Source organism: Squalius cephalus (assembly GCF_949319135.1).
Source record: "Squalius cephalus genome assembly, chromosome: 24".
In the NCBI taxonomy this organism is placed as follows: Eukaryota; Metazoa; Chordata; class Actinopteri; order Cypriniformes; family Leuciscidae; genus Squalius; species Squalius cephalus.
Window position 1 is genome coordinate 25,348,338 of NC_137145.1, and position 26,695 is coordinate 25,375,032.

Below are 26,695 nucleotides of genomic sequence, written 5' to 3' on the forward strand. Positions count from 1 at the left end.
TTATATTCAATAATTATGCCTAAATTAGAGCACACCGCTTTCCAAACAATGCACTCTTTCATTTACATCTCAGCACTGTACAGTAGATGAGCTTCCGTATGGCAATCATTTCTATAGTTAAAGAGGGAAAATGTTTTCTTGGAAACTCATACAGACTGATCCATTACAGTTTCATTATGGTGTTTCCTGAAACACAGTGAGCCCAACAAAAATCTGAGAGAAAATTCAACTTTCCTGTCAAATTTGAAGACCTTTCCTTTGACACGAAGATTTTGCTCAAACTTCACAAAACTTTCAAACTAGATTGTCTCAAGTTTGTTGCATTACTATAAGTACAGTAAATGGTGTAATGGACACAACAGTATCTGGCATGAAGTGGGCTACTATCAAGTTAAGTTGATTGTCTTGTTCATATTGTGAATCATGTGCCTGTCATTCTTACACATTCTGACAGCTGTTTCTCTGCCAACCCACTTCTACCATCTCCTGCATGATTAACGCCGCCTCTCACCACTGAGTCACGTAAATCTTTCTAAACATTCTGAGAAAGTATCTTAAATACCAGCAGTATCTTAAATACACACGCTACCATTATGAACATCTTAAATATAAACTCCGCCTGGCATAATACATGAGAAATTAAAACCGTAAAATCACTAGATTGTGAAATGAATGTCACAGTCTACCCACGCCACACAAAGAGTTCAGGTTCTCATCATCGTCTGTGACATTCAGAGACGCAGTTCAAGGGGAATATGTTACACACGTGTGGCATCGGCAGCACTCGCATTTGCATAATAATGAAGATGTTCACCAACCTTGACAGGAGCCATTAACTTCCTCATGGCCCGCCTGGCACATGCACCTCCCAATGGGCACCAGCCACTCCCCCTCCGCACTGCAATGCATTCTGGGAAGTTCATCAGCCACCGAGTTGTTGACGCAGGTCCCTGACACCTCCAGAAGCTGTGAGGAATCTGCCCCGGTTATAGTATCCGGGAAGAGGGCCAAATTCCTGACAACCAAAGGACACTTTTTGTAGAAGACCCGGACGGAGACGAGCGCGATACACGCGCCCAGGTCTTGGAAAGCCAGGTAGAAGCCTTTCTTGGTCAACGGACCCACATCCCTAACTTCCGTGTTTAGTTTCATGACCCTGTCTCCGAGGTCAAGCTCTGTGAAGCTCTCGTCGGCCGCGATGGTGTCGATCTTCGAGTACTGGCTTTCCCGAATATTCCTTCTCTCATCGTCGTTGGCTTCGTAATAGTAGACATTGAACGTCTCCTTGCACGTGCCCAGACCTCCGGGAAGACTGTTGCAGTCCCGTAGAGTGAACTTGAGCTCCACGAACACTCGCTGGGCGCCTTGGGTTATAATCCAGTTGGTCTGCAACCAGTTGTTCTGGTTGTGCTCCATCACCTTACACACCTGGTACGTGTGGATGGGTGCATAGTTCTCGTCCACCTCTCCGATTTCTTCCCACTATAACACAAGGAGAGAAAAAGCAGATTAACCTGTTAACTGTCACCCCCCTTTTTGAGCATAGACGTAGAAATGCACTATTCAAACTTGAACGGTTGTACATAATGAATGCTTTGGAATACAGACGTAAGGTTACTACTAAACATTTTGTATGTTATACAAAATTTGGCATCACATTATTTTAGTGTCCTTGTTACATATTACATGTACTTACTGTAGTAATAACATTCAATTATGCATCATTTTATGCAAATAACCCAAATCCTAAACCTAACTCTATAGTAAGTACATGTTGCTAATTAATATTACTCATGTTGTGTTCGGGTAATTTTGACCCGGAGAGAATTTTTTTTTTTTTTTTTTTTTTTTATTACTTCCCAAAAATGTTGGAATAATTTTTGTACTTTTGTGGGATTTTCCCCCCAAACCTTGTTACACTTGTGATGTTCCCGGTCAAAAATGACCAGCCTACAAAAAAAAAAAAAAAAAAAAAAAAATTCTGGTGTTATGCTATATTATCACCAAATATTGGATTCATTCTTTTTGTCAACTTGTTTTCGTTCAATTATTTGTATTTCTTTTTGGAACTGACTAATCATAGGCCTCACTGATCTGAGCTTATGCACTTCAGTATTTGAGTGAAAAGCATTATTTGTGGATAAAGTTGTCAATATTCAATAGAATTTTTTTTTTTTTTTAAATCACACTGTTTAACACACTAGTGTGCAATAATGTTTAACCAGTTTGTTTTGAAATTATTTTATTTTGAACAAAATGCCACAAAGTCACACTTGTGAACACTGTCAGACACCGTAAAATAAAGTATAACCCAATATGTATATTTTACTAAATAATTTGGGCTCTAAAATTGTAATACAATCAAAGTCACACGTCTAACCAGGACGGTTGTGTTCCAAATTTGAAGCTGATATCACAAAAGTGTAGTTTCCTATGAGGTTTTGTTTAGGTGCTATACCCAAAATAATCAATAGGTGAAATCCACATTCAAAATGATTTTTTGATGCATTATCCTGTCACAAATAAATACATTTTTGTAGCAATATCACGTTTATCCCAAAAAAGATTGAATAACTGATGGAAATTATGGCCAAACTGAACCTTTAGTCTCAGACCGTTCCAACAATATGTTTTGTTAAGATTACAAAAAAAAAAAGAGAGCTGGTTCATATAGTCTGTGAGGGGCTGCCGCTTTACTTATTTTATTATTACTTTTATATTTAGCATACACCAGTTCCCACCTCCTCCCTCCCTGAGCCTTTAACATTCATGTGAAAATAAAAAGAAAATTGAGGAATAAAAAAGCATTTCCAGTGTCCTGCTACCGGGACGCTAGCAGCAGAGTGGCCTCGTCCCAAATGTAGGTCTACATTTGGGTGACATAATGTTCGTGCTCAGCAAAAGGGTGCATTGAGGGCACATTATGCCCGGAAAGGGTGCGCTCGCCCCTCTGAATCATGATGACAAATGGTACACCCTGTGCTCTAGTAGACTTCATGGACATGTCATTTGGGTCAAGTGCAATCTGGGAATTATATATTAAAAGATATACAGTGGCTGATGCAATAAAAGTGGAACTGGATTTATTCAAGTGTGGGAACTTTCAGCGCTGTGGACTAATCCTTAAAACTCACTTTCGTTTCTTTTGCGAACTGTCATGAACAATTATCATTACCATCGCATTTCAAATTGTGTACTTTGTGTACTGTGATTCTGTGATGGAATAAATTTGAGGAATAAAATGGCTGATGCCGTAGTTTTGTTTAAGATCATTTTTGATATCTAGCATTTTATGCATCCTAAATACACAAAATGAAATACATTTTCACACGTTCCGCATAATTTGACATAATCTTGCTGGGAAAATAAAATATTCTGTTTACAAGTTGACTGTTTACTTCACACATCACATGGTTTTTATATGTTCTTCACACACGTCTAATATTTCTGTCCTTGTCCTAAAAACATAACAATTTACATTCTGCCAGTAAAGTTAGTCAATTTCATTAAACACTGTTCTGAGGACTTATAATTAATAGCATGTTAGGGAAAATAATTGTATTGTAACACTACTGTACGAGAACATTGTGGCATCCATTCACACACCACAAGCGCCACATCTAACAAAATACGGCTGTATGTTTTGCTGTCCGTAGAGATGCTCAATAACAATACATCAGGTGGCAGAGAGATTGGAAAAACAATCTGCCAGCTATAATCTACGCAGTCAGGAGGCTTGTAACATGGCAGTTAACAAAGCAAGACCACGGAATGCACCCTGAGGGCCCGAGCGGCCCTTCAGCGCTCTTCAAAAGCGCAGTCAATGACCAGAGAGACCCTCCCGAGGCCTCGTATTACCTCTGCCTGACACTCTCTGAATGTGAGCGATTGTGAGACTGTGTGGACAGTAGAAGAACTGAAGTCTGGACCACTGGGAGTCATACAGCGAGTGCTAATCGTAGAGTCTCGCAGTTCACACTCTGAAAACTCACAGGCTCTTTTAGTACGACTGGAGCACAAACAAGTTCTGTGTTGGCAGTCATTTGTTTCTAATGTATTAAATTCAAAGTCATTACTGCTAATAAAGTAATTAGCATTACTGCTAATAAAATGTATTAAATGCATCAAGCACAGGGCCTTTATCTCAATCTAGATATAAACTTTGTTTGAAATAGTATACTATACACAATCCATTTTTTGCAGTATGTCCTTGTGAAAAAGAAGTACATTTCAGCATACGTTTAATATATATATATATATATATATATATATATATATATATATATATATATATATATATATATATATATATATATATATATATATATTATTACAAAGTGTGTTAAGAAACAGGTTAATTGCCATTTTAGTGTCATTGTTACATACGTTACAAGTCGTTACTGTAGTAACCCTAAACCAAATCCTAACCCTATAGTAAGTACATGTTGTTAATTAATATTACTCAGTAAGTATTGTATCATCACAGAGACTCTGTTTGTCAAAATAAGCAGTATAAAAGAGAATGCTGCACTGAATATTCTTCAGTTATAGGTAAATGTTAACAAGGTTTTAGCAAGGAAATCAGTATTACTATGGCAAAGCACATTCAATAATTCATTGGAATTATGAACCATTCAGTGAATAATCATTCAAAGCACGTAGTCTCCCATTCTGCAGCTAAGAAATATATGCATCGCTTCTTTCACTCAATGTGTCCACAAATGAAATATTGTCATGAAATCATTTATTTACACTGTTTTGTATCTTACATAAAATTCTGACATGAGCTGTATCCAATTTAAAAGTCTCAGCTGGAAAATAAATCTGTTTCACAGTGCCATTACTACTCTTCCTTTTGCTCTCTCTTGCTTTTGATAATCTGCCTTTTACGACAACATCCTAACCTAAACAAATCCTCTTAAGTGACTGATTTGGAATATGCAAATAGTGTGAAGACTCAGCTCATTAATTCCAACATAGTTTGTGTTAGCATGTTGCTAAGCTAACACTGTAATACTCCAATGGAACATTTTAATTACATTCCAGTCAGCTAAACACCCACATTACCATCTGAATTTTACTCGATCATATTCAAGGGCTATAGAGCCGTTTGGTGATGCATCAGTACCACAATGATACAAAAAAATGTGTGTGTCACAGAATTCTCCAATATGAGTCACTGTGGCCATGATCTGGTAAATTACATTGGCAAAGCTGCAATTTAGAGAAAGTCGCCATTTGAAATGAAAATGGGCCTGTGTGAATGTGGATAATGCCGATAACCAAGGGCGTTTGGATATTCGTTTCAAGCTCTCATGTGAAAATGCATTACTAATAGCTAACAGGCACCCCAGGACGACAACATTTCTGACACACGGATGAAGATGAATAGATCATTCTAAAAGGCCTTCATTACAAAAATACATTGAAAAAGGAGATTGCACGAGGATGCGTGTCACAGCTGTGTAGTGATAACATGAATCATATCAAGCCAAAGATTGAAATGGCACACCTGGACATCAGCCTGTCATATTTGGTGGCCCTAGTAGTGCACGTTAATGCAAGCCTTTAAGAAAAAATCTGACAATCCTTAAACCCTTCATTTGTTATATACAGTACATATCTGAAAATGAATTCCTCAATGTGTGTAGTTTTAATAAAAAAAAAAAAATAAAAAAAAATTCCTTATAGTCTTCGTACTTTGTCTTAGAGTAGATTTAACACAATGTTGCCAAATCCTGCTGCCCTGAGCTGCCCTGCTGCATATTCCTTACATGCCTATTAAAGGGTTAGTTCACCCAAAAAAAAACAAAAAACAAAAAAAAAAAAAACATATCCCATAATTTATTCACCCTCAACCTTCTTTCAGCCAAACACAATCTGAGTTATATAAAAAAAGGTACCATGGCTCTTCCACGCTTTATAATGGAAGTGAATAGTAACTGATATTTTGAAGCCCAAAAAAGCACATCCATCCATCATAAAATGAGGGTGAGTTTAGGGCGGGACTAAGTTCTTGTCTGACCAGTTACAGACAGGGAAGTTTATTATTTTTGCCATTCGGTTTGGTGAATGCTACAAAATGTTACATCCTTCACCTGTCCACCTTATTTTTCAATGTGGAAGTAAGCTATTTTCTGTGTATGAGTGAGACAAAATGAAATAGGAAAGTGAACTTCTGTTTGAGTTCCACTGAAATGCTGCTTGTGTAAAAAAAAAAAAAAAAACTGTAACTGTATTAGAAGTTTAGTCTTGGGTCTGACATTGGCCCAGTTCTGGGGTGAGGGAATAAATCCAATTAGTGCCGATGAATCAAGAGGAGGTTAACAGACTGGGTTTGACTTTAAGATAGCTTAAAACCAGATGGTGCATTTAGTGCAAAAAAAAAAAAAAACCCTACTTGAATTTAGCCTGAATATTTGTTTTCTGATTTTCTTTCATTGATTGGAAAAGATTAGCATTAACAGTCTACAAAACAACCCTTGTGTTTCATGGAAGAAAGTCTGGAACGACACCAGAGCGACAGACACACTATTCAACTTTAAAGGGATAGTTCATCCAAAAATGAATGTTTGTAGTCATTATGTGTAATTAACCCTCATGTCGCTCCATCAGAGCAGAGTAGACCAATCACAACAGACTGGGCCATCTGACCAATCAGAGCAGAGGAGGCTCTCGGAAAGGAGGGTTTAAGAGAGACTGAATAATTTAATTTATCGAACCGTTTCAGACACTGTGAGAAAAGAGCTCATGCTGTAGTGTATATTATGATAAAATGTTTAGACTTTGGATGCATGTAAACGTATTGTAGAAGACCTCCAAAATAATATTAGGAACCTTTAAAATAGCATAAGGCCGTGTGTCCACCAAAGCGTTTTTACTCGCGGCTGGCGTGTTTTTTCAATTGTTTTCAATGGGAGCGCCGCGTTTTTAAAAAGCCATGAGCGTAACGAGGCGCTGAGCGTCTTTTTCACGCTGAAGCGCTGAGCGTTCGGCGTTTTTTACTGGTCGCCGAGAGTTGAAGAATGTTCAACTTTTGGTAAAACGCAGCGCTCATCACTGTCACTTTTTACCCAACCGTCCAATCACAGTGGAGGAGGGGCGGGACTAATACCAGACCGACCAACCGCGTCCGACCGCCACATGATTCTGCTTGTACAACGTCAACAGATGACAACAACAAGCATAACGGAACAAAATCAAGAGCCAGATATAATACATTACATTGTATTGACATTTTAATATAGAATCAACACAGAAACAAAATATGTGTGAAATGAGATACTAGTAAGACTTTCGCGGATATTCCGTATCATAACAAGCAAAGTGTCTCGACTCGGTCTCAACCGTCTCAACTGAAAAAACGCTGCGCTGCCAAAACGCTCTCAAGCGCCCACAGCTGAGCGTTTTTAGCAGAGCGCCTAGCGTTTTCAGCTGGCTAATAACGCTTTGGTGGACACACGGCCTAACAGGGTCACTTTAATTCAGGCTTTTATTCTCATATAAACAATAATCAACGCAATTACATAAAGCACATCAAGTATGGTAAAACAGAAGAACTTATGAATATATTTTTATAAATATAATCATATACGCTGAATATTTTGTTTTTATTGCATAGTTATATTTAAAAAAAACAATACACTGAGGAGCAAATAGTATCTGCCACTATTTGCACTAAGTATAAACAGCATCTAAATAAATTGTGCTATTTTAACTTAGCGTGAATAGCATCTATCACTTGTATTTCAAAGATGAACGAAAGTCCAATGGGTTTTCAACAGCATGAGGGTGAGTAATTCATATTTTTGGGTGAACTAACCCTTTAACAACAATAGTCAGTGCAACCTGTACATCTATGATATTATGTGTCATTTATTTTTTTGTTGCAGTACCTCTGTGGCCATTTCACTTGTCAGGCCTTTCAGGATATACATTTCTGTGAACTATCATCACTCAAACTCTCATCCCCTACTGAGACCCTCTCCATTTTCTCTTTCTCTCCATTTAAATTATTCCCTCCGCTATCACAGCACACTTATTTACCAATGTTGTCTGCACCTAAAACCTTCAATTCTCCCAGTGTGAGTTAGCATGTGCTATAAGCTTGCATTTACCCATAAACCCCAACTCCCAGATCACGTCCTTCTCGGCTGTTTACTGACGCTTCACCACTGACTTTCAAACAATAACCCTTCATTACCCACCAATCACCATCGCCCAGCCATCCCTGTCATTGCCGCCCAGGGTCCACAGGGGGTGAGGGGGTGAGGGGGTGGGGGGGGTGGGGGGCGGAGCTGAACATGACAGACAAGCATGGTTGAAAACAACTCCCTGCTATGATTTTGGCTCTTTGCGTGAGAGTGTGGTGGGACATGTGAATGTGACTTTTCAGGGTGGGTGAAGCGATTCCTCTGTTGAGCATCACGTCAATGCATTTTCCCCTTCGGTAAAAGACAGGGAAAAAAGGACAGCGGTGTGAGCCAGAGGTGCCCTAGGCCTGCACAAAGCCCGGATTTAGCTGAGCTCCTGTAAACCGCTTCGTTGACTTGGCAAATCTGGCCTGTTCTGACAGCGGTGAAAGCAGCATGAAGCCAGGGTTGAAAACAAACAAACCGGGGAGAAAAGATAATCGCTGGTATTTTGTGATGTACCTGCCAGTACAGATTGGTGATTGTAGATCCAAAAGCCCCAAAAGCCTCTGCGTCTTCAAAAACAAGCATCGGTTAGATGAGAAATACATCTAACCGTATTCATACAATTGTATTTAAAATACAAAACTCATACAATTGCGTTACCTACAGTACGTGAACCATGTAAACAAGAATTTAAACAGTCATTATATAAAAGTTCTGCTCCGAAATCTAGTGAGCTGCCTACCTAGACAGCATTTTAGGCAGAAACATTGTGCTATCATTTTATGCCTCATTTCTCTCAAACCCCGCTTCCGGAGTCCCAGAATGCACTCCACAAACTTAAAGGGTTAGTTCACCCAAAAATTATAATTATGTCATCATTTACTCACCCTCAAGTTGTTTCAAACCTGTATGAATTTATTTCTTCTATTGAACAAAAAAGAAGATATTTTGAAGAATGTGGGTAACCAACAGCTGATGTACCCCATTGACTTCCATAGTATGGAGGAAAAAAAAAAAATAATTACTATGGAAGTCAATGGATCAATGGAGTCAATCAACCGTTTGGCTACCCACAATCTTCATTATATATATATAAAGAATGTAGAATGTGGAAGCCAAACGGTTACAAATCTTTTTGTGATGTTTCCATGATGCTTCAAAAGATGGTATAATTTACATACTTTTCCTTGTGGAATTGACAGGATTTGTCATATAATATCTTATTCTTATCTTCAAAAGTCTCTCCTCATCTATAATTGAATCACGTTATCATGTCTAATAAAGGTAACGAGCACTACTTTGGTTCAATAAGATTTCAGTGTGTTTAGGGCTACCTGGAGCAACATTACATAAACAGAAACCAAACAGTTTGTTGCTCTCTGTGGTCACAGCTGGTTAGGACAAAAATGAGGCTTAACATGGAAGAGATAACTTTGATTACTCGCGTTATCGTCCAGGTCTTGTTAGGACACAATATCAGAGTGATGCAGTTAGCTTAACAACATGCTAACATCTGGGCATCAACTGTGAGACTCATGTGCTCTTCATATAAGGAGGGCTTTCAGTGAGGAGTTTCTGCCAATGAAGAGCATTCAAAATAAGCCAATTTTATTCAAGTTTCTATTAGGATGCTTCCTTAGACTATATGGAGACTCTAGGTTAGATAGCAAAGATGGAGATAGCAAAGATGGAGATAGCAAATGTCTGACCATAAGTTTTATGTAAAAATATGCTAATCCTTGGGTGGTTTAGGTTTCTCTTAAAGGGATAGTTCACCCAAAAATGAAAGGATTTGCTTCTCTTCAGAAATGAACGCTTCTCTTCAGAAGGCCTTTATTAACCCCTGGAGACACGTGGAACAATTGTATCATGCATGGATGCACTTTGATGAACTTCCAAAGACAGACACCCATTCACTGCCATTATAAAGCTTGGAAGAGCCAGGACATTTTTTAATATAACTTTTAGACGATTGTATTCGTCTAAAAGAAGAATGTCATACACTTCAGGGTGAGTAAATCATGGGCTAATTTTCATTTTTGGGTGAACTATCTCTTTAATATGTTAAAACATCAAATAACTGTTAACCAATACCTAGATAAATTAAGAGGGTTTATGTGGCATATTTCTCATTAGTGACAGGCTTTACTGAATCTCTTGAAACTGCTGAGCTGTTGCTAAATCCATCTCACACTCCAGATGCTCTGTTGAATTAATATGATTGTGAGTGTAGTCAACTCTAACAGCATAACAAACACCCCAAGCCTCGCAGAAACCAGCGTCTCCTCCCTAACTCACATAATCAATCCCAAATCTCACTTTACCACCAACCTCACTACCCTAGGTCCAAAATAAAATAACTATTGGATTATATAACTGTTTTATTTCATGTGAGAACTCTCTCTATAACTGCAATTTGTATCTACACCCCATTTTGTAATGGTGATCTACTCAACATCACTCTCTGTACACTTGAACACGCACCATTTTTCTTTTTTTTTTTCTTTTTTTTCGGACAATCACCAAAAAAAATTTAAAAATGGCATACCATGTTTTTTTTGTTTTTGTTCTTTTTTTTAAATTATTATTATTATTATTATTTGTACAATGTTAGTTAAACATAGCAATATAATGGTGCATATCAAAATATTACCATCAGATATTGTCACTGTCTTATCGTCCAGCTACAGTATTTATTATTTTTTTGCAAAAGAAATTTTGAAAAACAATATGGACATACAAACAGCAGAACAATTTAACATAAACATTATGTAAATATGATTAGGTTTATGGGCATTTGGCCCACATAACACTGTACAACCATTTAATACATTTTAAATGATCATATATTTTAAGTCACATGTTCACAAGGGCCCTCTTTATGATGCAATTTCTTTGTTATTTGTATTAATTTAATTTTTTAATTTAATTTTATAGTATTATTTTTTATTAATTTTTACTTTCTATTTTTTGGGTTGATTTTTTTTTTCTGCAGGTTTCTGAATGTTGATCTCACCAGACAACTTTGATTTGGTGGACTTTTTTTTTTTTTTTGCATTTTTCTTTTTTTCTTTTTTTTTTTTTTTTTGAAAATAATAACAAAACATCAGTTCTAAGGATTTCTTTTGAAAAATCAATTATTTCAATAAGACTTTTTCCTTCACTATGATTTCAAGACATTATGTATCATCATCGATTATTTTTATTTTTATTTTACTTTGTCCATTTTAGACGTAGTTGCAAAGTTACTTATGGTTAGTAGAACATGTCTAACTAACTCTCATTAGAGTATTAGTAGACTGTTTGGTTCGGGTGAGTAGAATAAGTTGACATGTACAAAGTTACTTATGTCTAAAGTGGACCATCGCATTAAAGTATTACCGAAATAACAAATTAATTTGAATTCAGAAACACATGCTCATCATAGAAAAGGTGCATTTCATGTATTGAATATACAAACTACATTTTAACGTGTTTTGAATAAATTAATAGATTTAAAAATTAGTATCATATTAAAGTCGTTACCTGGTAATCAAATCCGAGATTGTGAGGCTAAACAATTTCCTACTTCACTGATGGCATTTTATACCTTAATTTCCATTGAAATTGTATTGAAAAAAGATTCAATCAATGGAATAGTAAAATAATAGATTATCTTTATGAATAGTGTCACAAAACAAATCTGACTTAACAGCTACACCAGTTCAGTCAGCCTTTTAAATCAACTGTTCGATCAAACTCAATGTGTCTCGTATAACAGCAAGACTAGTTAGCATCCCGGCCTTGTTGACATAATCTTCATAACCTGCAAGTGTCACCCTTGAGTAATGTGAACATCTAATAATAGAGCAAAAATAATTTAATCTCAATAGCCATTGAGAAGGATCTGAATAGCCCTCTGATGAACCTGACACTGATTTATCGCCCCCCAGATTTCACGTCATTTTCAGGATATCATGCATGGACGTTTGTATTTCCATCTCAAAGGAGGAATAATCGTCTCTCATAACAGGTGTTATGCAGTGTGTCTGGAGACTTTAGGATCTATTGTCGGCCTGTATTGTTGCATTGGAGGGCAGGTGCAGGTAAGCACAATGCAAGCGCTCTTTTTTACCATCACAACAGGAAACTGAATTAAGCTATAACAGCACACTGTAAACACTGGATGCAGGTTGTGCTAGATAACAATAAAGGCCTCTAAACAGCAGCTGGGACGAGCAAGCTGATATTATCGAGAATGGAGAAATCACGGTGTAAAGCAAATACACTTTTCTAATCAAAATCTTGAGAATCAAGCGATAGCTTAGCAGGGGCCTAACACTTAAATCAAGCACTGGATCGCTGAACTATTCTTGCATAAGCAAACTAGAACCAGGTGATGTCATGATAAGATGTTAAAGGGATAGTTCACCCAAAAATGAAAATTAACCCATGATTTACTCAACCTGAAGTCATCCTAGGTGAATATGACATTCTTCTTTCAGACGAATACAATCAGAGTTATATAAAAAAATGTCCTGGCTCTTCCAAGCTTTATAATGGCAGTGAATGTGTGTTTCTGTTTTGAAGTCCATAAAAGTGCATCTATCCATCATAAAATGCATCTATCCATGATAAAATGCATCCATCCATGTTAAAAGTGCATCTATTCATGATAAAAGTGCATCTATCCATGTTAAAAGTGCATCTATCCATGATAAAAGTGCATCTATCCATGATTAAAGTGCTCCACACTGCTCCGAGGGGTTAACCCTCTGGGGTCGACAAACGCGCCCGCGCGTTTTGCTGGATTTTCTTCACATTGTAGCACAATAAACTTAAATTACTCCGTCATTTATGGTCATACAGAAAATGGAAATATAAAAAAATAATCTGTGATATTTCTACTTCTGTATGTGTCCACTTACAATCAAATCAAAACATTGTGCTTTTGTAAAATAAAGAAAATAAACAGGGTGTGCGTTCTGCCTCTCCGTCGCGGTGAACTTTTTTTTCTTGAGCACGTCTATAAAATGAAACCAAACTCAGCGAATACTTGTCACACATTTATGAGCCATATACCTTTATAAACATTTTGAAAACAAATATTCTCTGTTTAAGTAATTTGTATAAAACCAACAAGATGTCCAGCTTCTCAAACGCTTCCTAATTATTTTTAATTTGACCACGGCCACGAGCGCAAAAGAGATTCACATGCAAATCTCCACATGGAACGCGATCGCGCTCGTTACCTCAAAAACAAAGCACGAAAACACTTCACAAGTCTCTGCTTTTCATCGAGTTTGAAAGACGCGCCGTGAGCTTACATTGGATTTACCTCAGAAGAAGAAGAACGCGATTTGAAGACAAGAAAGATGTAAGGTAAGAAATTCTTACATATTAGTTTGTTATTGTTGCATAAATTTCACATTGCAGTTGAACTGTTGCTAGATATATGGTGAATATTATAATATTTAGACCCGTGTTTACTGTTACTGTGTTTGTGGATATCTGCTCAAACATAGATATGTATATGGTAACCATAATGTTTTATATTTGAGCGCGTTTGAATGTTTGATATTTTGGATCGCGATCGCGTTTGAAAAGCAAAACGCACCAAACGGCTTCATGTTTTTACTATTATCTCATTTCATATCATCATAACGAATGGAAACATTTGAAGTAACATGATAATCAATATATTTTTCTCTAGCTTAGTTGTTACTGAAATCTTTTGGAAGATTTATATGCTGCTATAGGTTATTGTTATTATTATTTTATGCAGCACTGCGCATAGCCTATGCTTACAAGGCACAACAAACCTGGTGTTCATTATATTATATATTGTTGTAAACATTTGTGTGTGTGTGTATTCTGTGAATTTTAAAAAGCAATTTTAACCAGAAAAATCTAAAATGTATTCCCAAAATCGTGCAGGCCTTTCTCTTGATATCAGTATGTTCACTTTTTTTTTTTTTTCAGGGCCCAGATGCCACTGAGTCCTGCTGACTTCAACATTCACACGAGTCTCTGTACATGAACATGGTAAAGTGAAAATCAAACACCTTGGAAATGAAAGGTATGTACAATGTTTTTAGGAATGGTAGAAAGGTCTCTGTCTTTGGATCATTGTTTTCAATAAGTGCTTTTTTGTCATTTGTTGTGTATCTTTGGATTATGTTGTGTTGTAAATAAATCCAAACAATCTAAAAGCCATTCTTTTTTAAATCTCCTCATTCTTTGTGAAAGGTTGCTCAGAATGACAGGGCACTACGCTAATTCTGTCCTCACAAGTTGCGCTTTAGGCGTAAGTAGACTGCGAATGTTCGTCTGGCCGAAAGATAGAATTTTACTTTGTAACGTGTTAAATATGATTTTTTTTCTTACACAAACTCATCGCATCGCTTCAGAAGTCCTTTGTTAACCCCCAGAGCCGTGTGGAGCAATTTTATGATGGATAGATGCACTTTTATGGACTTTCGCTGCCATTATAAAGCTTGGAAGAGCCAGGACATTTTTTTATTTAACTCCGATTGTATTCGTCTGAAAGAAGAAAGTCATATACTCCTAGGATGACTTCAGGGTGAGTAAATCATGGGCTAATTTTCATTTTTGGGTGAACTATCCCTTTAAGATGATTTTTGGGGAGGCATAAAAACAGCACAATACTGACAGACCTAAAAGAACACTGGGATATTTATTGTCCCGTTCTGTACAAGTTTGTAACTGCTTATTCATTCGACAGCCTGTCAAAAACAACCTAGATACTCAACACCTATGCTCCTTTTCTGCTGACAAACCATTTCATCTAGCTTCAGCTTTCTTCACTTTGGTATTCTCAATGTATTATGCCAAACAACAGAAGGAAATAGAAAACAAAGATATATATATAAAGTTGGCCATTTGACATTAAAATTAAACACATTGTTCGCAGGGTTTCCCAATCAGCTGACTAGACAGAAATAAATTGCATTCTGAGTGTGACAAAGAAATTAGAACAGCAGGTTTAGTGTGTCTTTGTGCCGCTTTTAGAACAAAACGGGCTTCCCTTCTTCTCGGTTTGTCTCTGACCTCTCGTACTACCTCTCTCTCTCTCTGTGCTACGCTCGCCACGTTCTATTATTTTTCACTTTGAAACTGTCTTTTCTGCCATCGAGGGAATTGGAGACCTTGAGATGTTCTCCTAAGCCAGCTCTTAACTCAAAGTGCAGAGAGACAGGAAGATGTGTGGAACTCACCCCATTCTTCGGGTAGGCGACCCACCCCAGGTCACCAATTACAGAGCGGGAGTCCAGCAAGTTCACTGCAGGAGAACAAGAAACGGGGACAAGTCAGTGATCTGGAGCTGTAAAAGTTGTATAAAAATAACATTTATATGCAGGTTGCTTTACTTCACAGTAGGGATGTCAATTTACACAAATTCCTATGATCTACTGTCGTTTAAAGCAAAGATCAATTAATCGATTCATCATTAGCCTTAATACTGCAGTATGCATCTGCTGCATATAGCCAACAGCATGACAGGGTGTGTAAATACTGCTCAAAATGCCATGTTTCTCACCAAATGAATGAGAAGGGTTTTAGTCTAAACATAGGGCTAGTAAAATTGTAATATTAGTGGATGTGATTGATCATTTAATTAAGTTACTTATTTAGTAATCAAATCTAATGACTAATACAACGTCCAGAGCAAGTACGGGACTTGCTACTGCCAATACATACAAGAGCAAGAAACGGTGCTGCTGTACAATATAGCATACATGAATTACCCGTAGCAGATCTAGACAGGTGGAGCTGGGGAAGGTGGAGGGTTTCTGAAAGCGCTGCACTGCTATAGCAAATGCTGACCAAGTATTTGAAGGTTGAACAGCGAGCTCATTGGTTACTGATACAGCAGGAACCAATCAGCTGTGCCCTATAGGGAATGATGTGATTGTAAGCAGATTGAGTAAAGGACCTGTCAGCCTGCGCCACCTAGAGTTTCATGACAGAACTCCATATATAGATTCTCCAACATTTTTTTTTTTTTTAAATAAATGTTTTTTTAATTATAATTATTATCACATTAATTGTGCCACAATATCATCTAATTCAGGGTGACATTTTATTAGATTTAGATTTCACAGGTGTTCATACATATATATATATATATATATATATATATATATTAAATAATAATAATAATACTAAAAGAACACCTATGGAGGTGGTTTGAAATGCAATTCCAATCACACTTTTGAATCACTCCTAACACAACACAACGGTAATGTCAAAACTAGTGCCAGAAGTATTCAAATTGTGTTCAAAAGGTGTGTCTGAAGATTTCAGCATTGTCCTGTGTGACGGAGGAGTTCTGCACCACAACTTGACAGTAACTTAATTGGCGAGTGAGATTATGCACCTTCATTTGTCCTGCATCTGTTTTAAAAGCCTTGTCACATACGTGGGTACGTCTACGTCTACGTCTAAGCAACCCATGCAGATTGGTTGGTTATGTCTGGACACACAAATCATATTTAATCATTTGCATTTAATAGTGGGGACAGTCTGAGAAAAGATCTGATTTGCCTGCAGTCTGAGCATATCCTTTGAGTCAATTTGTTTTATAGGCATTAATACTGTAAGTAAAGAAAGAATGCACATGAACATATGTATTTAAAATAGAGTTGAAGCGTTATGCCATTAAAATGTAATTAATCTCATACAATAAAATCACTGAATTCCATGAATGCAATAATCATAATCAAGGAAAGCTGCACACATGTAAAAGTGTTTTAGATCAGTATGTGATATTGTAATATCATCAAAAATTAATGAGGATTTGGTCAAAATTGAAACCACAAGTGTCAACAACAAAAAAAATGTAAGTGAAATTCTAAATAATATAATATTATATTTCATATTTTAAATATTTAGATGGGAGAGTGTATTGCAATGGATAAACTAAAATGACACAGTGTGTCTCACTGTGAGGAAACCCGTCATAAAGCTGAAAACACACCTGAAAAATCAATCCCAGATGGAAAATATTATCCAGACGCTTAGTATCTGAATACCTACTGAATCACATTGGCTTGTTACAATATTGATCAAAATCTGCCTGAACACTGAGACCAATCATTGAAAATATACCCTATAGGAAGTCTAATAGAAAGTGGGAAATAATTTCTTTCCTAATCTTTGCCCTTGGTTAAATTGAGTGCATATACTATGCGAGCTGTCTATAAAACAATCCTTTCTTTTTTTATATTACTGTGCCAGTATTTGATACGCAGAGTAGGTCACAGGTCCTTTTTTTTATCTGCTGGAACCTTTTACGAATGAGAACCGCAACAGCTAATTAGATGACCTTTACATTCACAGCCCGATATGGGCTGAATTTTAATTTGACCTTGTGTTGATCAAAGGTTGTGTGGCGAGACTATTTAGCATGTGTGAGATGACTCACAATAGCAATATGATTTGTGGCTCCAATACAACAAGCTAATGACTAAGAAAGCAACACAAATGACACAATGGTGCTAAAAAAAAAGTTGAAAGTTGAAAAATATATATATAATTCACTTCACGCCCTATTCAATAAGGCCAACAGTCGGATGGGAGAGAGAGATTATTGATTTTACATGTTATGTAACCCAAAATTTGAGACTCATGGGCTGTTTACATGACACCGTTTTCAACTAAAAACTTTGTATGCGTTTTGGCCATTCATTTACACGACAACAGCGTTTTGAGTGCCTGAAAACGCAAACTTTTGAAAACGGGTTTTGAAGTGCACATTTTTGAAAACGTTCTCCGTGCAAACAACAAAAACGCGAATCTCTGAAGATGATGACGTCATGCACATGCGTTTTACGTGTTCAGTCTATAGTGTTTCATCGCCATCTACTGGCCTGGCAGCAGAATACAGCGTGTATAGTCGTTTCCGCGAATCCGTGTGAACGGGGATCGTTTTGACAATGTACATGAAAACTCGAAGGAAAAACTTCTCAGTTTTAAGCGTATCGTTGTCGTGTAAACTAATACGTTGTCGTGTAAACCTTACTAATACACATTAGAACAAATCTGCTAAGGGGAAAAAAAATAAACACTGAATTACATTTACATTTAACCTGCTTTTAACATCAAATGAAATAGTCTGTGTGGCGCATTTAAATGTCTCTAAATGAGGTCTAAATGTCTTTTGTTTGAATGACAGACACCGATGTGCATTGTCCTACTTAAACTGAAAGAAAATATCCTGGGGAGAATCCCATAAATCCAATTAGCATGAAGAAGTACAGTTCTGAACTAGATAAAAGAGAGGTTATGTCCATCCTTAGGCTAATACAAGTGTTTAAAGAGGTGTGATATATGGAAATCTAACTTTGAGAGGGGAAGAAAACACATTTTAAAACTGAACAAAGTAAACCATGAAAGAAGGATCCTCAAGAAACACTGCGGGATATTTAAGGCAATTATTCTGATTTGTTGCCTTTCTGCTTTGGAACACTCAAGGTTAAACAGTCTAAATGCAACGGGTATAATGGTTCATGTTCATTTAAAGTGTTTTTAAAGCACTCTGCCATACAGATCACAGTTCAGCGCAGTTCTCAGCTCTCAGAATCGACAGGTTCGTTCCAATTCTGCCATACTTGCAGCTATTGTGATTTTCAAGTGTCCGTTGTCCTCGCGCGTCTGCCAGGCCATTGTGCCAGTCTGTGTAGGCACCCAGGCGCCCTCCCCCCATCCTGCTCTCGTTTTTATTGTGCCATCATCAGCGCACAATCAATCAACTCATCCCCACACTTGTCATCGCATTATCCATATGCTGACTTCTGCTCATTACAATATTTACATATTCTATAGTCCGCGCGCTTCAGCCCGAGTGATAAATTGGAACACATTCATTCTAGTTGTGGATAATTTGCTGACATTTCCCATGGTAACCACGGGTGAAATCTTTTTTTTTGTTGTTTTTTTTGTTTACTAGTTAAAATGTCCAAAAGCTTGAAAGGGTTTTCATGCAAATATACTGCTGTATCCTGGGAAATAAAGCTGTAAAACATGGAATGGTGGTTATTGTTCTCTGACCACTACAAAGCAAATTTAGGGAACTTTGATGCACGCCGTCTCTATGTTTCCTTTGTCTCTACGCTTCTAATGCAAATTCGCCATCCCACGTGTACTCTTCAGCTATCACAAAAATAAGACATCATATTTATACCAAACGTGTCATCGTGGTCCAATGCATTAGATATGTTTTTAGAGCTATTTGATCTTTTTAGCACGTTTAACCTCTGAAAAGAAAATGTAAATTTAAAACCTTCATGAAGTGCCTCATCTTTGTCTCCGTGCACTGTAGAAATCATTACATTTAGGCATTCCTTTTCATCCTGCAATAATCAAGCATTTAAGATCTGTGCCCTACAACAGGTCTTAAAATAGACTATTGAATCTACATTAAAGCTTCACTGAATAGTGCTTTCATTCTGATTATCTTTGAATGGATGTTCATATTGAACAACACGATTCATAAAGTCTTTAAAAAGCTCCATTGAACGTGCTCAAAGGAAATGATGCAATGCACAATACACTTTATGACTTCTATCCGTGTTTTCAGTGAATGTGAGGCAGTGAACTGAGACTTTTAAATAACACCTGGCTCTGAGTTTGGTGAACTGTAATCACTGATGTTCAGGAACTTCTGCTCTGGTGTGAAATCTTTGCAGGCTTTATGGACAATATATTACATAATGCTTCAACATTTCAACCTGTGTAGAGAACATGTATGTTAGAGAGCCACATGTACCCGTGTATACCATAAAATACCCATGTAGACCCATAAAACATGTTCTGGAGGAGATCTGATGGGGGTTTGATGCATTTATACTTCTTAATGTATATTGTGAACCCTGATTATAAACTATCTTTAAAAAAATAAAAATAAAAAAAAATGGTTTGACAATCTGATATCAATGGAGAGCCTTTTTAAGTTCTACAAACAACTTTTACAAATTATTTTCTGGTCCATTGTGTAAACCATTGTGTACCAGTAATGCAGACACCAAATCCGAGACAACAACTCACTAATCTGAGGAACCTTTAATGAAACATCAAGAACTTTTGTTTTTGTCTCAACCATAGAGCCACCCAAGAGCCCAATGGATCCAAAAATGGCTTTGAATCAGAAAAGCGTTCTTTGCTGAACCATTGAAGAACCTTTACTTCCAGAACTGTATGTTCTCTTTGCGGATTACCATCAACCATCATATCAAATACAACATTTCCCAGATTTCCCCATGTCTTACCTTCATTACTAGGAATGCAGAAAGTCCTGAACGCGCCGAGACTGAAGACGCAAATCCAGGCGATGTAACTCCACCGTGAACGCATACTCGTCGACTGAAGAAATGTGTCGAAATGAATGAACGTACTGAAATCACATCAGCACTGGAACGATCCTGCGAGAGTTACGGGGGACATCAGGACCGCTGACCGAAGACACGAAGGGAGAAGAACACATTTGAGCGGAGAGAAGCGGCGCGCACGTTGCGGTGAGTGTTTGAGAGTCGCGGACGCGGAGCTGTCAGACAGACACACACACACACACACACACACACACACACACACACACAGCCGACAGCACGAGGAAGAGGAGGAGGAGTAAACGATTACAGCTCTCCAATAGACATCAATGACTGCTCATGACATGAGACTCATCTAGACTAATGAAGGTGTAAGTCAGACGAATAATGTTCAAAAATGACATCTATGTGCACGCTGTGTCAGTATTGATCGTGTTTGACTGATAATACTCGGCAATTTCCCTAATGAGATTAATAAAGAGACGCTATTGAGATACAGATGCATTATAAAGGTAACGATGATACATTTGCACTTTATATGAATCCATGAAACATTGTAGTATTAAAAGTAATCCTACTCTATTAAAAATGCCTGAAGCCCAAATAATTAACTACGTAATATAGGCTATTCATAATTTAATATTTAATAGCCTAGATGTACCTGTTTATTATCTATCTATCTATCTATCTATCTATCTATCTATCTATCTATCTATCTATCTATCTATCTATCTATCTATCTATCGTTCTATCGTTCTATCTATCGTTCTGTTTATCTATCGTTCTGTCTGTCTGTCTGTCTGTCCGTCCTTCCGTCCATCCATCCATGCATCCATCCAAATACTGTGATAATGGTTCTATTTAAAACCAAAAGGGTTTGACAGTTCAATGCCAACTTTCTACAAACAACTATTTTCTGGTTATTTGGAAAACCATTGTATAGTGGTTATGTATCTATAATGAGGACATACAATTAAACTCATGAACAATTGGAATCATAGGTAAAATGTTAGTGGCAATGATAATGCATCAGGGTTTTTTTTAATTTTTTTTTAATTTTTTGTATTTATTTTTTTTATTGTGATAATTACATTAAGTGTGTACATAATATATGCACATACTGTAGTTTTGTAAGGACAACATGTAAAGTAAAACACAAAATATGGCATAGTAATTTGTCTTATGTGACCTACATTAAACTATAACTATTCATTTAAATCAACAAGATTTTGCAACATGAACATGTAAAGATTTCCAAAAGCAAGTCTGTATTCAACAAACAAATGTGATTTAAGCTTGCATGGCCTTTTTATCTTTAGCTGTATTTTTCACTGCATTCTTAAAATCCAAATTTTAGCCGAAGCAGCACTTCCACCCACAAGATAGATGCGCTCAGTGACTGCAGCTCAATCTCTTTCATCTGCATGATTATCCATATTCCCGTGCCGTGCCCTCCTGACACATCCCACGCTCCTCAACATCCTCATTCACCACACACTCTTCAGCTGCAACTGAAGAGTTCAAAATCTCAAACTAAAGAACATAAACCACGGCTTTGTCTTCATATGTCAACAAAAACAGGGAAGGAAAGAGTTGGGTTACAGCATCATTGTTTCTGTTGCACGTGACATCACACAATCATGGTCAGGTCCGGATGATACATGTCTAGATAAAGAACAGAGCACAATAAAAAATAATGCCCAAACAAGTGCAAATGTATTTAAATCGGGTTAAATGTGTTAAAGAAATATTGATCTAATCTAAGATGTTATGATATGCATTGCTGAGTCATTGATAAATGGTTGCTATAAGGAGTTTACTGGGCAAAAGGCACCTCAAAGTCTCATGTCCTTCCTTTTTTAAGAAATTAATACTTTTATTCAGCAAGAATGTATTAAATTGACCACAAGTGACAAAGAAAAAAAAAATACATTGCTAAAATTCTCTTTAAAATAAATGCTGTTCTTTTGAACTTTATATTCATTCAAGAAAATCCTGAAAAATTTTTTTATCATGGTTTCCACATAAATATGACTCAGTACAACTGTTTTCAACATTGATAATAATAATAATAATAATAATAAATGTTTCTTGAGCAGCAAATCATCATATTAGAATGATTTCTGAAGGATCATGTGACACTGAAGACTGGAGTATTGATGCTGACAAATTCAGCTTTGATCACAGGAATAAAAAATGAAAAAAAATAATTGTAATAATATTTTATAATATTATTGTTTTATGTATTTCTGATCAAATAAATGCAACATTGTTGAGCATAAGAAACTTATTTTAAAAACAGATTGTTTTTAAAGCACATTTTTTAAAGTAGTGAATCTTTAGGGCAGTTGTTGTCAAAATGGTTCCAATGCACAGTGTTGGGTCCGAGTCCATCTTGTGGAGTCCAAGTCCTGAACCAATTGGGTTTGAGTGGGAGACATTTATTACTGTCTTGTTATCTTTATTTTTTTGTTTGTTGTTGTTGTTTTTTTATCTTACATGACGTGTATTCGGCTGTATTCCAAAAAAATTCGAAATGCCTGAGTCAATGACCAGTTCAACATCCAAGTTCAAGTTCGTTCATAATTGCAATCTGAGTCCGAATCCAAGTACCCCAACTCTACTGAAGAGGCTGCAGCTTCTGAATTAAAGAGGGAACTGGACTTGACATAGACTTCAGCAAAGACCCGTGCTGTCTGATCCTAAAACAGCAGGGTCTTTGCCACCACACTCAGAGCGGAGCTGGTTTAGGCAGACACAGCTGAGCTGTCACTACTGATAATCGTGTCCTGGCATTTAAGAGAGAGAGGACTTGGACAAAAGTACAGGAAGAGAACAATCCAAGAGTCAGCACACACAATCTCAGAGCAGCACACTGGTGCATTGTGGGATGTAGGGTGACTCAGAAGCCAGTGGGTAGTCATGATTGATAAAATGCAAACTATAATATGGTTAGACATAAGAGGACACTTCAAATAACCATTAACTCACTAAAAAAAATGATGTGAGGTTAACCTTAACAGGTTTTATTATAGCTCTCTGAAATATGTGATTCTGATTGGTCAATCCCCTCGTGTAAAAGAAGTACAGTTTAGCAAACTTTTATAAAGAGTACTTATTACAGAAAAATGCTTTAAAATAATAAATGGTATACTATTTTAAAGTGACGTAGTTACACGTTACATGTGCTTACAATAATGGTAAATTATCCATAATTACAATATTTTTATTTAGTTTTTACTCATTTTTATTTCAAATTTAGTTATTTTGGTACAGGTTAAACTAAATGAAAATGATAAATGTTGCCTTGGCACCTAGATGGAATAAAATGAGTTTAAATTATTGTAATGGTTAGCTGTATAAATCAGACGACGAAGGAGACAATATAGAAACACAACAACACAAATTTACACGAGAGCCGAAAAGCGACTAAATATAACAGAGTATAAATACAAAGTGAAAATACTGACAGACAGGTGCAGATAATATGTAACCATAGGAAAATAATGAGGACATAATCAGAAACAAAGGAAACCGAAACTAAACAGAGCAGGAAACAGGAACTAAAGAGAACAAAACAAAACAGTTGTTGAGTGTTTGCCGGTTCCCGCCTCCTTCTTCCCACAACATCTAACTGTGTTACAAAGTTCAAGTAGCCTATTTGCAAAGTTACTTCTAGTCAGTATAATTTTGGAGGACCTTCATAATAAAGAGTTAGCAGATATTAAGCAGAGTGTCTACTAATACTGTACTCTAATGACTGCTAGTTGACATGTAGTTGCAAAGTCACTTAAAACTAGTACAATGTCTAAAGTGGACCATTGAAATAAAGTGCTACCTAGCTTTGTGTAACAGGCCACAGATGCATACAGCAATATTAACATTTTGATTACTTTGTGTACTTCTCACTTTTGTAAACTTAGCAAGTGGCATTGAATTTGCTAATTGTGCATTTCACTTTGTGTCTCTTTTCCACAAACATGAAGCACACTGAGTCACTGGTCACTAGCCACTGCCAGATTTTTTTTCGCCCTTCTTTTCATAAAGCTTGACAGTGAGACAGTGACGAATAGCAGTGATTGATCACCCTATTGTTACACATGGCATGATTTCATTAACAATGAAAACAAAAGCAGTTTGGAAGCTTTCAATTCCTTCCATTTCCAAAGGTAATTTGGTCTTTCAATGAAACTGAGAGGATTGCTTAATGCAATTAGAAACAAGATCTTTTTTTATTTTTTAAAAGCAATGTGAATGGTGCTTGTCCATGTAAAAGTCACTGCTATAATGCTATAGGTTGTTGTGGTTGGTTTCCAGGGTGTTGCTATGCGGTGGCTAGGGTGTTCTGAGGGGATGTTGCTAGGGTAAATACTATGGTGTTCTGGGTAGTTGCTAAGGGGGGTTGATGGTGTTGTCGATACTATAACTATCATTATAGTTATCGTTATCGTCTTTGATGTGAATGGGCCTTGAGTGTAAATACTACACCCTCAAGTCTTTATTATATTTGCTCAGATACTCAATGTATAGTTTTTTTTTTTTTTTTTTTTTTTTCAAAAATAAATCATACACCGTCCCGTAAAACAGTTGCAGAAAGAACTGGACTGATTTACTGTTATAAGTTACTGTACTTCAGTATCTTTTTTGGCTACTTTGTAGTTTTACTGAGTATCAAAATATTAGCAACTTTTACTCTCTACTCAACTACATTTTTGAATAAGTATATGTACTCTTTACTCCAGTACATTTGTGATGAGTGATGCAATTACTCCTTACATTTTGCATGGCACCTAACTTTTTTTGCAGCAGTTTATTTCTGCTACAGAAGAAGTGACATCGCCATCTACAGGACATTGAAGGCACTATATCTGTGTGCTTTGCCCTCACTCACCCAAACTGGTCAACATGTCTGCTTTATGTGAATGCGAGTGCATTAGCAGGTGTTTCATATATGAGACGAGGACGTGACTACAGTCGAAACCAGCACATCCAGTACAAGTAGGTTTTGACTATTTCATTTTACTGAACATTATTTTAAGTTATACTGAAAATACCTTTTTGAAGGATATTGTTTTTTTATTGGTGCCCTTTTTGAGCACTTGAGTGTTTAAATGATGATGGTGAAACATTTTTCCCTCTTCACATAAAATGTAAAAAAAAGTTGTAAATAAAACAAAATATAGGATAATAAAAAGAAAACACTGTTTCAGTCTCAAGCTTGTACGTTTATTGAAAAGTGTTATTTATTTGTGATTGAGTGGACATTGTTTCTAGACTACATTTATTTGAATACATTTGGTTTCAATTAATTTGGTTTCGATGGGACCATCCTGCATTTCGTCAGCACCTTTTCATTCTGCCCTTGCGTTCACCATTCTGTAGGATCTCAATGAGAACTTCAATGAGTTTCTCCTCAGAGTAACAGAGACCATTGCCTCAAAGCATATCATGGAAATCTACTGAAAATCTAGTGCTTTAAGCTGATCTCACTGCAGCCAATGACTGTCTTCACATATATCTCAAAATAAACTGAGAGAGATATTGAGAGCGATCCATCGCAGCATGTTTTTAAGCCAGTCCTTGAGCATGTTGGAGGCTCCTGAGGTAACACTGTGAAACTCAAGCATCTGGTGAGTGTGTGAGCTGCATACGAGCAAACCAGACGTCTGCTACACTGCGTCTCTCTATGACACCGCCAGATGCAATTCACTCACATAGAAAGACGTTATGCTGAATGCAAAGTTTTTATTACATAAATTGCATAATTTGATTCTTCGTTACAAGTCAACTCATCAGATGCAATTTGCAAAATCCCACTTGCTGTCTGGATTGTGGGTGAAAGGCTTAACCCCCCGTGGTGAGGTTTGGCTAACATGTTCCTTTGATGTTAAACAACACCAATCCTAGCAAACTAGTCAAACCACATGACTTCAGACTCTTTGGATATTTGTGCTATTAGGTTTCCTCTATTCAGTTTAAGATATGATTTTATACCTTTCAACTTTTTGTTTTTGAAAGGTATAAAATCTGTTGTCCCGGTATAAAGGGGTCTGTTGTCCCGGGCCGGGCAGAACTGGGCCCTCATTAAATTATGTCTTTTTTTTTTTTTTTTTTTTTTTTTTTTTTTTTAAATAGGTCTATTTGTGGAAAAAAATGTAATATTTGAGTTACATAAAAGCTTTTATTTGTTTTCTTCTTAATTGTTTTTGAAATAGTGGTCAAGAACCCCCA

General features: G+C 36.7%; 1 protein-coding gene across 1 annotated transcript in view; it reads right to left on the minus strand.

The window, feature by feature from the left end:
• Window positions 1-20,715, minus strand: part of epha5 (EPH receptor A5) — an 85,580-nt gene extending 64,865 nt beyond the window's left edge. The window contains exons 1-3 of the mRNA XM_079862138.1: window positions 20,408-20,715; window positions 15,356-15,420; window positions 819-1,482 (exon numbers count right to left, since the gene is read on the minus strand). Coding sequence (XP_079718264.1) covers window positions 819-1,482; window positions 15,356-15,420; window positions 20,408-20,492 — 814 coding nt within the window. The 5' untranslated portion in view covers window positions 20,493-20,715. The remainder of the gene's footprint in view (window positions 1-818; window positions 1,483-15,355; window positions 15,421-20,407) is intronic.
• Between the last annotated feature and the right edge of the window lie 5,980 nt (window positions 20,716-26,695).